Here is an 18,510-nt window from a genome sequence, read left to right as displayed (position 1 = left end):
AAGACTAAAAACAAAAGAAATGTTTGAGAAAGCAAAATAAAATTATGTAAACAATTTACAGTTTGCAGTCAAAACTGAAGTATATTACAGTGAACTAAACAGAAAAACAGAGTGAAGACGACTGGCTATTTGAACAAGAGACTGAGAACAAGCTTGGTAAAAGAATGGTACCTTTTCTTATTGAGAAATAGGAAAATAATAACAACATTTATTCTCCCAATATTTGGAGCTTTATATTTGAGGATGAGAGTGATGCAGGTAAATAAAATTGTTTCACCTAAAGGAAATTGCTTTGAATCGTTAAAAAGTTACAGATTTGTTTTTGGTAACTGACAAAATGATGACTTGTTATAGGCTTTGCTCTGGTTGAAATTCTTCAAACACACATACACACAGAGTAATGGTCTCTTTTGTAAATTATATTTCTCTTCAAGGTGTGCACTACTTGCTATAATGAAACTAAATCTATGATGTTAGCAGCAATGGTGATGTATACCTTTGTTGGTCAGTCTGGTCTTAACTAGGTTCAATATGATCTTGAAATTGTTACTTTAGATGTTTACCATTATATGATCAGTCTTGTATTAACCAAATTCAGTATGATGTTGAGATGTTGAGAGAATATATGGTGTCAGCATTGCAGCAGTTTATCATTGTTGGTCTAGTCATAACCGTGTTCATCATGACCTTGAAACTTTTCCTCCCATTTCTACAGGTATAGTTGTTTCAGATGTACACTATGATGGTTGTTGTTGTTGTAGGGTTTAACGCCATTTTTCAGCACACGATAGGCTATACATCGCAGCCGGTATTAATGGTGGAGGAAGAACCCGGGAAAACCCCTGAAAGAACCACCAACCCACGAGAAGCTACTGGCAAGCTTTCTCACATATCCACATTAGCCGAATCCGAGACTTGAACCCCCACAGACAGAGGTGAGATGGCAGTGATCCGTAATGAAGAGCACTTTAGACAACTCGGCCACTCGGGGCCCCATATGATGGTAAAACTTAAAAATCTGAAATACAATTATATGGATAGAATAATGTTTATTCTGTAATAATTTGAAATTCCAGCATGAATCTTTGAATATGTGATCTAATATCACATAAAAAAATCAGAAAATGAAAAATGTTTAAATCAAATATTAAATTATAAAAATATAAATGTACATCAAGCATAGGAAGAAACCATCATCATCCACCTTGTCAGTAAGATTCCCCTATCACTGTAAATAAGTTCAGTAAGATTAACTTTTTACCTGCAAAGAGGATTTGTAATTTCAAGATCTTCTTCAACAAAATATATTGAAATGAAATTTTCTATTTAAAATCTTCATTATTCTTCCATGTTGTTACTTAGGAAAATCAGAAAATTATTGAGGTACTTCATTTAACCACAATATTTTCATCATAAAATAGCAGTTATGGGTTTCTACATACTAATGATATTATCAGATTGTAAAAAAAATCTGCGCAAATAAGAAAATAAGGGCTATTATGATGGGCACAAAGGGTGTCGGCTTGCATTTGTCTGCCATGACCGTTGAACAAAGAAACTTCTTTTGGGAAACCCAAGTTATGAGTTGGTCATTCAGGGATAAAAACTGCTTTAAATTCTGTGGAATGCTGGAAATTAAACTCTTAAATGCAAGTTCTTCAAGGTCTCCTCAGTGCATGATTAATTTGGTTAGCCCAACATTCCACTGTAAAGATGTCTGAACATTGAGGTTTGGAGGTAGGAAAATGGGTTATAACTCTTCTAAAAGATAATATAGAATGTTATAAATAAAGCTCTTTCTAGGGCTCATCAATGCAAAGCTGCATGCCAAATTTAGTTGAAATGTAACAATCTTTTGTTATACAATGCTGCAAAGTTAATGTCAGGAGGATTGGAAATGAGGGTCATACAATTTCCAAATGATAATGTGGAATGCCTCATATTAAGCTTATTCCCATTTCCACCAATAGAAAGCTCAAGTAACACTGACTGAAATCCAACACATCTTAGTAAAATTATGCTGTAGGAACCAGTAATGGGGCATAATTCCTGTAATTTTGTTTGTGGAACACTGGAAAATGAACTCTTTCAAAGTCTGATCATTATATACTGTATACCAAATTTGGTTGAAATCTAGCAACACTCTTTGACATGCCATCAGGGGCCATAACTTCTCTGATGACATAGAAGTTGGAAATCCAAATCATATTATGATCTTTAATATAAAGATGTACTTCAATTTTTTTTATAAAAAACTTGATTTCCAGTCAAGTTATCTGACCAATGGTCGAACTAATGGATTGTATTACCATAAGACTACACCATGATTGCGTGAGGCACTAATTAATATTTTGAAATTTTGATGACAAAACGAAGAGCCTTTTTGATAACTTATCTTTATAAATGCTATATGCTTGTTAACACATTAAGTTTGTAATCATGGCAGAAATTGATAAACACAGCAACTTATAGCAAATATTCAATCAGTATAACCTTTGAATAATTTTCATTTTAAAAAGTTATAAAAAAAATTAAGCATTACATTTTTTTAAATGTTTTGTTTGTGGTCACAAATTCATTTTATATTAAATAACTTTCTCCATGTTTTAAAAATGAAGCTGCTTCAGTTTGCGGAATTTTACCTATAATGTAACTATCATGTTATAGTGATCATAAAGACTTCAAAATCAATACATCATCAATGACTTTAAAATATGTGATGGGCATGCTTTAAATATTCATGATAGTTAGATGCACTGTGTTTGTGTGTGGGTAAAATGTGTTACAAGGAGAACATTATATAACTAAAATTCAGAGTACATCGATGCACTAAATTGATCTTTTATACATGTGGCTATCACACATCTTAATACAGTACATGTGGCTATCACACGTCTTAATACAGTACATGTGATCGGGGCCCTGAGTGGCCGAGTGGTCTAAAGCGCTCTCCGTTACGGATCACTGCCATCTCACCTCTGTCTGCGTGGGTTCAAGTCTCGGATTCGGCTAATGTGGGTATGTAAGAAAGCTTGCCAGTAGCTTCTCAAGGGTCGGTGGTTCTTTCCGGGGATTTCCCGGGTTCTTTCTCCACCATTAATACTGGCCGCCATGTATAGCCTATCGTGTGCTGAAAAATGGCGTTAAACCCTACAACAACAACAATACAGTACATGTGGCTATCACACGTCTTAATACAGTACATGTGGCTATCACATGTCTTAATACAGTATGAATGAATGTGTTCCATTTTATGTCAAGATATAAAGTTTAAATTTACAAGAAAAACAAATTTGTCAAGAGAAAGAGAAAGTGAGAGAGAGAGAGTTCAATATTTAGTGGGGCAGACATCAAGGATATCTGAATAATAAGTAAACTCCAGTATAACTTCATATCCTTTTAATTCCTGTATTGTTTGTTGCATTTCTAAATTAAAATGTGTAAAACTACCTACATTTCAATTAAATGTCACATTTATTAAATTCCAAACATGATTACGACTAATTACAGGCAAAATATGATTGTACATAGATTTCCATGGGAATGTAATGCTTATGGCCAGCATTAACACAAACCTGTACGTCTTTCCAATACACCTAATGCATCTCAATTCTGATGATGGAAATTTTAATCTACTTTGCCTTTTTCAAGACTGAACAACAGAAAACTATTTTTGAAAGCACAGGGAGTATGGCTTGTTCTGCTAATCATCACTACACACACTCCTCTCTCACTCTCTCTCTCTCTCTCACTCTATTTTATGACTTGGTCCTCCATAACTGATATAATCTATGTCATATCACTTAGATATAAATTACAAGCACAGCCTAATATACATAAATGTATAAAGACAGGCACTTGGCCCATTATGATTACTTGAACAAAAGGATATCTCTATCTGTACAGAGATTTGTTTTTACAGGGCTCATCATGTACGATACAATATAAGACATTCATGCAATGTAGCCCTCTGTATAATGTACTACTCCAATTACAGAACACTGCTAATCTTAGAGCAATATTTAACTCCTGCCCCCTTCTCTAAGATGACAGAAGAATTGGGCTTAAAAACTTTAAAAGAGTACAAGAAGGTGGTAATCTATCTTCAGAGTAAAAATAAGCTATTACAAATTCTGTTATTAAGCTCTAATGAATTGATTTATGCAAGCATTAGTGTAGAAACAATAATGCATGAAATTTGCTGTCAAAAGTCATTTGGAAAAGCACACTTGGTAGAAAGCAATAGACTTGTAATCCATGGGTCATGGGTTCTGTGTGTCCTTGGGGAAGGCTGTTAGCTCTCATTTTCTCAGCATGATACAGCCAATAATGTCTTAAAAGTGCTGCTTAAACCAACCAAAAAACAAACAAATCTAGTCAGCTGGAGCGTACAAGTATGCAGATAAATTCAATACACAGCAAAAACAAATTAAAAGCTTGACATACAATCAATCACAGATTTAAAAACATTCACACACTTTAATCTGAATATCCTAATGTAAGAGATTGCACTTGATCATGAAGGAATCACATTGCTATTAACTTCCTAATAAAACATTAAACAGTTCACAAGATCCTTAAGATTTGTTCTACATTGGCATACAGGCTTAAGCATCATCAACTCTGTATGCCAAGGAAAATGAAATATTTTCAAAATAAATAAGAATACATAAAATACATATGTTGCTATTATTTGGAATACTCGAATGATTAGAGTACATTGTAATATATAATTGTTTATACTGGAGACAGACTCAAAAATATTTTCCCAACTATTATTGTGAACAAAGTCGCACAATCTCCGAGTCAGAACAAACAATTTATCAAGAAATGTGATGGATTCTAAGAGTCTGAAAGGTAGCAAAGTTTGTTAAGGTATTTTAAAGTCATCTTAATCATATTACAATGGCATAATCTGAATGTAATAGATAGTACCATGTAAATATTGAAATGAGAGAGAGCTTCCTAAGCTCAAAATATAACATGAATGAAGATAACAAATAATGTTAAAAAATACATTATGCAGAAAAGTTTTATTTTTCAAAGGCATTGTTCATGGTGTAATATACAAACAATGGTCACTGAAATACCACATTATTTTGGTCTTTTTTAGGAAACTATTTAATCTACAGGTACTCACATAAAGGAGCTATTCCTGGAACACAATGTCACATTTCAGAAACAAATGTGATACAAACAAATCAACATCATTCACGTACATTTTTCATAAGACAGTCTATTCTGATCATGTAATGTGCAATGTAGTGACATGTGGCACAGACTTACTCACAAATGAAACTTCAAACTTCAACTGGTAAACATGAAAACCAAGTGGAATGGGGAGCAGTTTCTTCATGTTACATATCAATGACAAGTCTCATGCATCCCACACATACCCCATTAATGAGACAAGTCCACAGTAAAAAAAGCATACAACTCTTCTGACAAAATCCAATGACTGGTTAACATATCTTCTGATCTTGACTGTAATATTTATTATGCTTCACAACAATCCACAGAAAAAATTCTGTCATTTATTGCATTCAGCCAAAATAAGCAATAACCCTTACAAAATTTATGGCAGCATACATATTTCTCAATATGCACATCTTTAGATGATGACCATAATTTATACCACACTTCAATGCAGTGTGGTGCAGGACAAGAGGGGCAATAATTATAACAAAAACTGCGAGGTGACTGTAATTTATTCTCTTTAAAAGTTCAACCCAAAAACAACTGAAAATACATCAACTGAATACAAATTGTATTAGATATAAATCTAATGACATTAAGTCTTAAAGGACAATGTAGCAAATCTGTTTGCTTTATCAGAGACTAACATTTACACTTCTTTTAGCTCAGGTTTTTTGAAGGACACAGGTTACAATTTTTAAAAGGAAAGACTGAAATTATAATAATGGATTTATACTTGTTTATTATAGGTTTGACATAACTTTCCAACAAACTGAAAGCTTTGAACATAAATTAATTTAACCAATATTCATCCACATCCTCATTAATAAATATGTCAGGGGTTTCTCTGTTCCTCCAGATGCCCAAGCTTTGCAAAATGATGTCTTTAAGGCTTCATAAAAAAAATCCAATCAAAAACTATTTTTGCCAGGTATGAAAAAGTATGTTTAGTAGGTGATCTCAACACTGATATTTTAAGTATGGAGCAAAGTCACACCTTTAGATCAATCTTTAATACTTTCCTTCCTAACAGATACTGCTTAACAAGCCACACTTCTTTCTTGCAGTATGAATTTCTACTGTGGCAAATGAAAGCCACAACACTAAAAATAATATCATGTTTCAAAAAGACGTGGCAAAATCACCGTAAGAAGCTACACAAATTTTGAAGATGATGTAAATAAAATTTTTTTTTATAAAGCATTGACATATTTGAAGGTGCTGATAAATATTGGGCATAATATAAATAGTATACAAAATAACAGTAAGATATTGACTGACTGGTTTACAGCCAGTGGGATGCAAGCAAACACCGCGAAATTCCAATATATTATTACTGGCAAAGAAAAGGCTAAAATTTATCCCATTTCACCATAGAAGACCATGAAATACCCTGTGAGGACTAGCGAACACATATCTAAGATCTGTTGTCAAAAAAGCAGGCAGACAATTCGACATTTTGCAACATTGTAACCATGTTATATTCGGTAATATTTCAACTGCTGCCTCCTTATTTTGGATTTCTGTAGAAAACAAAACTAAAACAAATGGAAACAAAAACAGTATTGGGAACTAAAACTGGTGTTTGATGATTTTAAATCTCTGCTCAAAAAAAATCTTCCTACTGAACATATTAGTAGCGGTAGATACAAGTCTACTGAAGTATACAAAATTCTTCATAAGAAAACACCCTCATGGTCTTGCATGTCTATAACATGTACAAAGTTTCATAATGATTCACTGAAAACTGCGTTCACAATCTTACTATGCACTTACATCAAGCTTGCAGTTGCAGAGAGCAAATTTGTATATAAAAAATTGATGGAACAGACTGATTTACTGACATGTGCAACTTGACGTAATGACAAAATGTATCAAGTTTAACAGCGATCTATCAAAAGCTCAGACAAGTTTCATTTGAAATATTTTATCACACAATGCATTCATTTGTGAGACAATAAATCCAAACAAAAATGTGCAGTAGCAAAGTGATTTTTCAACAAGCACATCTTTAGATGGTGATCATAAAATTCATTAAATTTTGTGACCATCAATTGAAAACTGAGACTATGTATTCTCATGATTTTGCCATGTCCAGTATTTAGCTGCAAGTATAAAGGACAATAACCTGTAACAAAAAAATTGTGGAGGAAAGTGATTTGTGGAAATGTTCATCTTTAGTTGATGACCATAATATTTACCAAGTTTCATGGCAATCCATGGCAATCTGTCAGTCCAACTGCATTCACAAGAGTGTGACACACTGACAAGTGGATTCATATAATATATAGTACTGCCTTTATAGAGATATTATAAAAATGAATCCCCAACAGTGTTTTAAAATGTGATAATTGTTGGTTATACATACTGTAATTGATGTAACACACACACTGTGCACTTCTTACAATATTATTTGCATAAATTTGCGATTTCAGCTCATCATCATAAGAACACACAATACTATAAACCATGTCCCATCACATGAATGGACATGATAGAAGAGTTAGCTCCCTTAGGCTATGAATATAATTGTGAAACATTTTTGGGTGTGCTGAATGATGCACATGTAAGATTCATTTTTGCAACCAATTTAATCTATTAGATTACGTGGTAATGAGGCATCACCCATGCATAATGTAAGTTCCAAGAAAACCATGATATTCTAAGTTCAACAGCTACTTCCCTGCTTGCATGCTGAGATCAAGAAATTTGTGTCCATGCAGAGATAAAGAAATGTATGTTTTGAAAGGATTTTGCAAACATCGATCAAGCAGAGGGATCTGCACTTATCATGGCATGAACTGTCATTACATTGAATTCATTATCTATATTTAAAAGCATGTTTATGCAAAGCTGAATAGATCCAACATTCAAAATCATACCCAGATCACTATAACACATCTGGATTATTGTAACAGATTTTTGTGTGTAAAAAATAATCACAAAACAAATTATTATAGAAATCTTACTTACAATTGCAATTCTATCTACAATAAATACAGATAATGTAACAAAGTTGTATAAATTACAGTAACAATTAAATTCAAATTTACATTAAAATTTACAAACATTTAGTCATTCTTACAAGTATGAGCCATTTTCTTACCAAATGTTCACAGGCATGCAATTTGTTTCCTCAGCAAAAACAACGACTGCTTTATTAAAGATCAAGATCCAAGTGTTAGTGACTTGTTTAAAATTAAATTTAAAAAGAAGATACATGTATAAGCTAAGATTCCAATTCATATTGATTTTACAAAATCTGATAGTGATACTTCAGAGATCAATATGTAATGAAAAACTGAAGGATTCAGATGTAGATAAATAATTGTATTTGTTCACTTATTAAAGGCTCTATCAAAACGATTCCCCATCAAAAATGACATAGATTAATAAGAAAGAAAGTGTGCCACAAATATTATACAGAGTTTGATACAGCCAAAGGAGATGAGCTATAAATTTCAACCACCAACGATTAAGAACGGTAAGACCTTGTATTGTGTCTACCATTAAGGTAAATGCTTATCTATCTCTGGGGGACATCTCTCTCTCACTTTCTCTCTCTCTTGACAAAATCTGTTTGACAATGTGTAAAGTGATGGAAAAGCAATGATAAAGCTTTTGTATGGTGGTCAGCTAACATCAAGATCATGTCTTAAAGATAAGAAACTATTCTTTAATGAAATATATCTCAAAATGTGGGTGTGGGATTGGATGTATGGGTATAAGACTGATTCCCACCACTGTTAGGACGTATTACAGTTCTGTCCTTGATATATATGAAACCAGTCTAGGTTGCCATTCTGCTGTCCCCAATCACACCTCTGTTCCCTCTGGCACAGGATGCTGGCGTAAAATGGTTCCTCTTGGTCCCCGCCCTTGAGTCATGGTCAGCTTTCCTGGGACAGTAAGTGCTGTGGCAGGCAGTGTGTAGGCCAGCCCCTGAGCGAGGGCACTCTGACTGGTTTGGCTACCAAATGATGCATCTGTACTGTTAGCACTTCCTGTACTCCCAGAGTGCTAAAAGAAGGAAAAAAATCTGTGAAAATACAACACAGAAAAATGGAATACAAAACAAATGACCCAACTATGGCATACAAATGTAAACAGATAATTTAAGAAAATTTAAAGATATTTGCTAAATTAGTGACAATGCTGTCAAAAGTTAAAAACTGTATATATTAAAACTAGAGGAAGCAAACAAAACTGATATCCCTCATTTTGCTTTCTCAATCAATCTCCTTTAGATAAAGTTAAAACTGTTGAGGACCTGATCAGATATGATCATCAAACATCAGTCCCCCGATTAATAGTGTCAGCTATAATGATTATATTGAAAGTAAATATTAGATGATTTGCACCAGAAACTGTCACCATAATCAACAAACTTTTTGTGGTGCTAGGGTAGCTCGGTAATACAACAGACTCATAATTCATGGGTCATAGGTCTGATGTCCACCCAGATCAGATTTGGTTGGCTGCTTTAGTGTGTCTTTGGGAAAAGCACTTAGCTCTCATTTCCTCTGTATGATAAAGACCAATACATATTAAAAGTGCTGATAAAAATCAAAGCAAAGAACTTTTCAAAAAAGAAGATATAGTTGCAGATACAGAATTAAACCACCACTTTTTGACAACAAAACACTAATTTAGTTGAACTACTTGGAAAATATTTTTTTCGAAACAATGCTCTAGCTTGTTGTACCACAGAGTTTTATATGGGTGCACCAATGAAGCAAAACAACTGCTAAAGGGGACAACAGAACCAAGATATTGTATAGACAACCTTGACCAACATTTACCTTAAGCATGATACAAGCAAAGCAGTACATTCTAAAAAAAATAGGCTACTAAAATGAAACCTTAAAGAAGTATTTGTTAGTTTTTAAAAAACTAATACCTACATTTTCATGTATTTTCATAAAAATAATGGCAAACGAAACCTATATGAAAATGACATGAAATAAGAAATGACCCTGAGAAAAAAAAAAGTCTCTACACGTACAGTGGCCCTGGGTAGTTGAGTGGTTTAAGGCACTCGCCTTTACAGATCAGCATCATCTCATGTCTGTCCACATGGGTTCAAGTCTTGGCTTGGCCAATGTGGATATGTAAGAAAGGTTGCTAGGAGCTTCCCTTGGTCAGTGTTTTTTCCAGGGTTTTTACAGTCTTTTCAGCCACCAGTTATACTTGCTGTCATGTATAACCTATCACATGTACAAAAATGGCATTAAATCCATCAAACCATATAAGTAGAAAAGCATAAACTTAAATATAAAAAATAATATTGAATCACTTCAGAGATGCTGCCAGGATTAGATCAAAAGATGGGGGAGCTCCTTCCTTACCCCATCACAAAAAATAAGGGGGAGTAAAACAAATGGAGGAGGAGGAGTAAACAGCCATAGTTCAATATTTACTTAACACTTCATATTCATCTCTCATTCTTCCTGCTCCTCTCCAAGCCCTAATGCATACATGCCAACCCCTGGTGAGGAAAAAGTGTAATCCAAGAGTGGACAAAAAGAGTAATCTGAGTAGAAAAAGAGTAATCCACATATAAAATGATAAAAATTAAAAGAGGATATGTACAAAATGATTTATTTATCCCTCTGGAGTTTTAACATCAATTACTGCTTCAAGTTTTTGTATATAACATTTTGAGCTTTAAAAAGCAACATATTCGCATATTACATTTCAAAACACTCTGTACCAGCTGAGACTATGAATGTTTTGCACACCAGCAGAGCATTAAGTGCTGGATTACAGAGCCTGGATCTGAATTCATTTTTACTTTTGTTAACAATACTGAACAATCATCTCTCACAGTCGGAATTAGAATAGTAAAGAACCAATATTCCTTTCACAACCTGACACAAATGATGAAATTTATATCTTCCAGTTATTGGGTCTTTTAGCTAGAAAATAAGATGAAAAAAATCGACTCTGTCCACATGAAGTACATCGTCAGGTAGAATGCCAACTTGATATTTCATGGGTTCTCTTTCTAATTTATCAGCAGCCTTTCCTGCAGCATGGTACATCAAATGACAAGAGACAACTAGAGATGTACAATGAAGGAGACATTTTTCAAAATATAGAATGCAACTTCTGATGCAGTATCAGCTGAAAACCCAATACAGTTCTGCCAACTTATGTTTATTCAAAGTATTATCAAGCAAATAAAAAAATGTTTTCTCCACTGGAATCTACTGTTAATTCTGGTAATGAAAGAAGAGTACTCTGACTTTGCCGTTTTCAATGTCAAAGTCTTTTACACAGACTGTGTACAACTTTTGTCATCATAATCGCTACTACTGTCTGTTGCAACACTAAATGACCCAATTTGCATGGCTTCTACAATTTTAAGTGAAGTATCTTCTGCTAAACACCTAATAATATTAGATGATTTTGTTCTTGCACATGCATATTTTCTGCAATTTTGGAATTGGGAAACATCAGTTTGAACAAAGGACTGATGTAGTCTTCTACTGCTAGGGGTAGTGAGTGTTCTATTAAGAACTTGGTACATAACACCTCTGCATTTATAAAATTCTTGTCCACAATTTGGTTCTGCCATTAAAAAATAAGTTACCCTATTATTGGAGTTAGTAAAATGAGGTAATTCAAGGTTTCTTTGTTTTACCACCCTGACCAATATTAAAATCCTTTCCACACAGAAAGCAAGGGGTGTGAAGCTTCCCTAGAATGGAACACTGTATTGTGTATTTCATGTATTCATCTCTGAATCAGTCTTTCATCTATCTGTGAAATTATATTTTTGCTCTAACACATGCATCAACTAGAATAAATCTGACTTGACCTTTAACACCAAATATCTACAGACTGGTTCTGTACCAGATATGAATTAGAACAAAGAATCTGCAAGCAAAGATTAAAAGTTAGAAAACCAGGCTGTCTCTCCTAACAAAGCCATACAACTACTATAAATAGAAACTGATGTCAAAAGTTTGAAAGTAGAAACCAGTATGTTTCTTGGAAAGAGGGTAGCTGCTATAAATATAACACAATACTGTTAGCAAAGTGCATGCAAGTCTATAGACAACCGTACTCTTATGTCATAGTTACACAGAAGTCGTCTTTTCTAGAATATGGTATGTGGGCTTAATGAGATGTTAATAAAAATGAGAAAACAAATTATTTTTTTGGAGGGGATATACAGAAAGCATGTATTCCGAATACATTTATGCATATGGTGTAATTTAGTGAAAAAAGTCGTTATGATTACACCAAAAATGTAAGGGTTGGCATGTGTTGAAATCTTTAAAAGATGCTGCCTCTAGTTGTATAAGCATTAATCTGTTGATTATTTCTGAGCTTGATCTGTTCCTTACCTGCATATGAGTATCATTTTGTGCTGAGAACCCATTTTCACAGTCTGCTGGCTGAAGGCCCCTATACTTAGCTAGCTATAACAAGTCTGAAAATCTGTTCTTTATTGCTTCTATACAAGATTCTACACAGCTTACAGCAGTCTTTTGGAAGCTCCAAAATAAAGATTTTTCACTCACACAGACACTGCCAGAGTTTTACTTTCTTGAATTAGTGCTTTCCTCACTATTATGCCAGATTTAATGCTGAGGCAGAGGTATTTTGATCAAATAAGTATCTTTACTCTTTTATTTCATTTTCAGGTTGACATTTATTAAATTTATCTACCCTTACACAAGGGCTATGTGGTTTTGTCACACAAGCTCCCATAAAAATAATCTGCTTCTATCGCAGACATCGGCCAGTATTTACCAAATGAAATCATTATCTCAAGATGAACCACACTGGGAACCAGCCATTTTGGGTTTTCTATGATACCCGTGTTATAAACGTTTTATTTGTAAAGCTTCCTTGATGCAAGGTTTAAACTATGACAGAATGCTTCTTCTGAAGCCTAATGTGCCCATAAAATTTAGTTTAACCATTGATGTCAACCTTAAGAACCCAGATGTGCAAATAGCTATGAAAAAAGAGACGTCATGACAAACACTACAACACCTCTACCAGCATGACTATGTTGAGACGAGCACTTTAAGGGTGAATGGCTGAATAAAAATTGTATTCTATACAGAGTACATTTTCACATGCACAACTTTGAACTAATCTGCAGGAGTTCTTGTGCATCAAGGGTCTCGAAGTGTGTGAATTCATACAAATTTTGGTGACTCACAAAATCATGCACCCTTGCAGCATCTGTCGCTTGAATTTCAAATTGCCGTTTGATTGATATTTACATCAACTCCCAAGAGATTTTTGGTTAACCTAATGCCTAGTTGTTAGAAACATTGGTTTTAATTGGCTATTTCACTTGTACATGAGCAGAAGGGTAAAAGTTAGAGGGGATTTTGTTTTTGTTTTTTTGTTTAACTTAACAGACCCATCATTTTCATATCCAGACCACTTTTTATTCCAAATACCCATGTATCCTACTTTTTGCAAAGGTTCACCTGTCTGTTTGCAGTTCACACCAGTCTGTCTTAGATCTGCGGCTAACAAGTTTAAAATCTAGACACAAAATCGAACTCTGACAACGAATGCAATTTTGTTGGAAAAAATTTAGGTCAAATAAATTACATTTTTTTTCTTCTGTATTTTGTAGTTCAACATAAAGTCCAGATTATTTGGTATCATTGTCAAGCTCAATCTGTTTAACTTTCTATAATACCACCCACTTTAGCATATCTTAAATAACCTTGATGTTACAGAGCTCGGAAGTAGGCTACTACCTCCTGACGTGTAAATGAGGCACCAGGGGTTAATGAGTTAAAAAACCAGGTGTACAAAAAGTTTGGAAAGGTTGCATAAGCTCAAAGAAATGTACGCCTAGAATAACAAAATCACAGAGATGTGTTACACTCATAAAAATAAAGACTGATTCCACTCAAGATTCAATACTGCCTCTGTGATGAACAATTTTCCTTAAAAATGTATCTACAACAAAGAATCTTGATTTTGATAATTTCACTTTCAATAATTTAAATTACTGAAGCTTTATTTATTTATAAATTTCAGATGCAGAATTGTCTTCCTTACCAAGCCACTGTCTAGTGATCCCCCACTGCTACCTCTCCTCATCCCTTGAGCTGAAAGAATGACAGACATACATATAAAAAAAGGTCTACATTTAAGTGCCAAGACACTTTGTTATTACCTATACTGTATATATTTCTAATCCAATTTGCTATTTAAGCACTGTAATCTAACCTAACTTGAAACTGATGTCAACAACAAAAAAGGACATTATTCTCTGCCCCATATTTAGGGCTATTCCATTAAAAGATATACGGGATCCAGGGAAGGCACTTTTAAAGTGGGGCTACTCAAGCATAGATGTAATTTAAAATTCTGATCATTTTATTTAAAGATTCTGTGAAATCAAAGTACCCTGGAATATATGTTTAAAAAATTGACTTCCCTGGGTACCATGCATGTTTAAATGAAACATTTCTTAATAGTCTTCTTTGTCTGCACTTGTAGGGGCATGATTGTCTTGAGATTATTAAACAACAAGTCTTAATGACACTGACCTTTGATCAAGATGTGTGGTCTTGAACAAAACTTACTTTGCAAAAATCATCACGTCCTTTTTAGGCACATCATGACTGTGACCTTTAGCTGTCAAGACCTTAAAGTTTCTTTAGTAGGCTTATGATGAGTGTGACTTTTAGATGTCAAGACCTTAATGTTTCTTAAATAGGATTATCATGACTGTGACCTTCAGATGTCAAGACCTTCAAGTTTCTTTATTAGCATTATCATGACTGTGACCTTCAGATGTCAAGACCTTCAAGTTTCTTTATTAGGCTTATCATAACTGTGACCTTAAGATGTCAAGACCTTCAAGTTTCTTTAGTAGGCTTATGATGAGTGTGACCTTTATATGTCAAGACCTTAATGTTTCTTAATTAGAATTATCATGACTGTGACCTTCAGATGTCAAGACCTTGAAGTTTCTTAATTAGGATTATCATGACTGTGAGCTTCAGATGTCAAGACCTTGAAGTTTCTTTATTAGCTAAGTTCAAGTTATGCACAAAGTTTGGCCAACTTATTCTGAACAAAAGTTAGCATCTGACCTGTTTACCCTTTCACGGCTCCATCAGAAGTCCAAACGCAGTCTGTCTGTAGTTTTCAACTGCTGTCAGTAGTATAGCTATAAAGTTAATTGTTCAACAATAAATAAAAAAATTCAGCCAGAAATACATTTATTGTTTTTAATGGCAACAAAAAAGTTAAATAATTACCTGTTTCTTTCACCAAGAAAAGAAACACCAATTCCTAAAACCAGTATCACTCTATCTTTTCTAACTATATTCTTAAATAGTTCACCTTATCTGCTATGATTTTACTTTCCAAAAACAATTTTGTTAAGAACTGCTCCAGTGGCCTAGTGGTTAGAGCGTCCGCCTTGAATGTGGGAGGTCGTGGGTTCAAACCCTGGCCAAGTCATATCATAGACTTACAAAAATGGTACTAACAGCTGCCTTGCTTGGCGCTCAGCGTTAGGAGGTTAATGTTAGGACTGGTCGGACTGGTGTCAGGATAATGTGACTGGGTGGGACATCATGCTACATGTCGGCGGCATGATGCCCCAGTGCTAGACATCACTATAAACTGCCACATTGCAGACATCGTAGCGATATGACTGAAAAATTGTTAAAATTTATGTTAAAAATCCAAATCACACACAATTCTGTTAAATCCCAGTTTAATGAATCAGCTGTTTTCGATGTCAAGTTTAACTTAGCCAAAACCTGACTTATCATCAATCAGCATGGATAATGTGCATTTCTTTGCTTTACAAAATGAGGATAGAGATTTATTTGTGTCTTTTAATTTGGCCCACTCTGTGTGAGATTTTCACTCAACGAGTCTTTTTATGTTACTTATACCACCATGTGTGACAGAAAAATCCAAATCACACAAGCATGACATAATGAACATAATGAACTCCTTTGTTAGACTGTTTCATAAATGGCTAAATATCCGTATAAATCTTTATAAACTTTTGGCTAGCACTTTCCTTCTTCCGATTTTCTTTTCATATGATGCTGGTCTGCCATTTTAGAAAAAACAGCTAACTGCTCCTTTTTTATGCCTGTAGTTTACCAGTTTGCGCAGGAACCAATGAATAAGCACTTCTTGACACTAATCAAATAACTTTTTTAATGAAAATAAATTTTAGAAGTGGAATGAAAATTTTAGATGCAATTTTTTGTAGATTTAGCAATTTCCCATATTCTTGCCTAAACATACTGTAGTATTTTTCTGGCTTAATCCATACAAAATACAGAATCTATTGGGGGTAAACAGGCCTGTAGCATGCAAAACACATTTTTCTTAAGAGTCACTATGACCCTGACTTTTGAACACTTGATGCCAAAATAAACAGGTCTCATACATATACATATCTTTAATGCAATCCCTCCACAAAGTTTGGTCAAGGTACATGGTCTAAAACTAAAGTTATTACACAAATACCACACTTCTTCATTCAGTCAGTAACCTTGACTTCTGACCCTTTTTTTTACAAAGTTTTTAATAAAAAAAAGACTTCTATCTAACTTCAAGTACAAGCCATTCATAAAGTATATTCCTGATCTCTTAGAAGTAAAGCTTCTGAGCATAAACCATATTCTCCTTGCAGTGACATTGTAATTTGACCTTTTGATCACCAAATTGATGTTTTTTTTCCTTACCCCAAGTGCAAGCCATCCATAAAGACTGATTCTGGTCTGTGAAGCAGAACTAATGTTACTCTGTGGAAGCCCTTCTTTCCCATTCTCTTACCATGTGACCATGACATTTGACCTTAACATCAAGAAACTCATTCCTACCCTACTTCCAAGCTATTTTCAAAATTTGATAATGATAAATGGTAGAGAATTCAAATCCTTGTAAAGAAATAAAATAGGGAACAGACAGATGGATGGATAGAGAAACAGAGGGATGTAAAGACATCATAACATGATACACTGAATTTTATGGCAGGCATACAATTACTACCTAGTACCATTTCAAGCAAGTCCTCAACCTAATGATATAGTGTCATTTAACAAAATGATTGAATAAACATTTGTTTAAAATGGCTTTTATTAATCTTTATTGTCATTCTTAAATTGTTAATACCTTTAATGATGATCCAATTTTATTTTAATGATGTATTAAAATTATGTTCATGTATATTTTTTTCAGAAATGAAATCAGCAATCAGTAGGTGTCATATGAAACTAATATTTGCCATCTCAATCAATTTAGTACAAATAGTAGAATCTTCCCAGCACCACCAACACCACCATATACCTCAAAGCCATTAGCTTTACAAGCTACTCACTGGATGCAAACTGTACTGTGAGGCACCAGGGTGAACATTAAGGGTGCATTATACTGACAATCACACTAGAATACAACAAATACACATTGATCTTTAAAGATTTTGGTGGGAAAAAAATGCATCAAACTACTCAAACCAAACAAACATAAAGTGGTTGTTAACAAAAAAGTTATACTTTTTACTTATATGATGAAATGACTAACGGAATTTTCAATACATATGCTATCACAAGGTTTACAATTCTATTACACTTGACTTTGGGTAAAAGAAACAGAAAACACAGACATCCAAGTGAGTTACATCTTTTAAAAATAACACTGACGTTCAACATCAAGCAAGGGCAAATTAAGTTGGACAAAATAAAGCAATAAAAACAAGATGGCTGATGGGTGATATTAAGAATTTTAAGATAAAGACCACTAAAAGGGCATTATGAACCAAAGTCATCAACAGCCATTGAATGGAACCGTATACACAAATACAAATTAATGTGAAATACAACCTGACATATTAAACACGAGCACAACAGTCTGTAAAGCAAGGTAGGTAAAGATGATGGAAAGTGTGAGGGAAGGCAAGTTGAATAGAGTCAGAAGCCAAACCAGAGACACAAATATGATCTTCTGAACACAATATACAGATTTACAGAAATTATTTTGTCCTTTTTTCCTGCAAAATTTAACTTAATTGGTTGTTGTTTAGTGTGCAGAACTGACTCTGTGTATCCCCTTGCAGTAATACCAATAGCTAATGTAACATCTATAATCAGAACATTTGCTTAAATCTATAAAAAGAAATTACTCAAAATTGACAAGAAATACCATATACACTTGCTTACAAGTCCAACTACAAACTGCATGCATAATGTGCTGGCATATCTGGGTCTGTGCAATTTGTTAGGAGTAATAAGTACAGTAGAACAAACAACATAGACCCCGACTGTATGCTCATAATGCTACGAAAGATCA

General features: G+C 33.9%; 1 protein-coding gene across 11 annotated transcripts in view; it reads right to left on the bottom strand.

Moving 5' to 3' along the window:
• Positions 1 to 3,384: 3,384 nt before the first annotated feature.
• The window catches only part of LOC149788420 (IQ motif and SEC7 domain-containing protein 1-like), a 237,157-nt gene continuing 222,031 nt past the window's right edge, over positions 3,385 to 18,510 (bottom strand). For 10 of the 11 annotated variants that reach the window (XM_089974390.1, XM_089974393.1, XM_089974392.1 and 7 more), the window contains 2 exons: positions 14,242 to 14,291; positions 3,385 to 9,216 (listed from right to left, as the gene is read on the bottom strand). In XM_089974390.1, coding sequence (XP_089830516.1) covers positions 9,013 to 9,216; positions 14,242 to 14,291 — 254 coding nt within the window. In that variant the 3' untranslated portion in view covers positions 3,385 to 9,012. The remainder of the gene's footprint in view (positions 9,217 to 14,241; positions 14,292 to 18,510) is intronic. The other variant, XM_089974397.1, reaches the window with a different exon arrangement.

This window comes from Sinohyriopsis cumingii, chromosome 11, assembly GCF_028554795.1.
Source record: "Sinohyriopsis cumingii isolate HCF-2022 chromosome 11, ASM2855479v2, whole genome shotgun sequence".
Lineage (NCBI taxonomy): Eukaryota > Metazoa > Mollusca > Bivalvia > Unionida > Unionidae > Sinohyriopsis > Sinohyriopsis cumingii.
The sequence above is the reverse complement of the archived record's forward strand: the minus strand, read 5'-3'. Positions and strand labels throughout refer to the sequence as shown.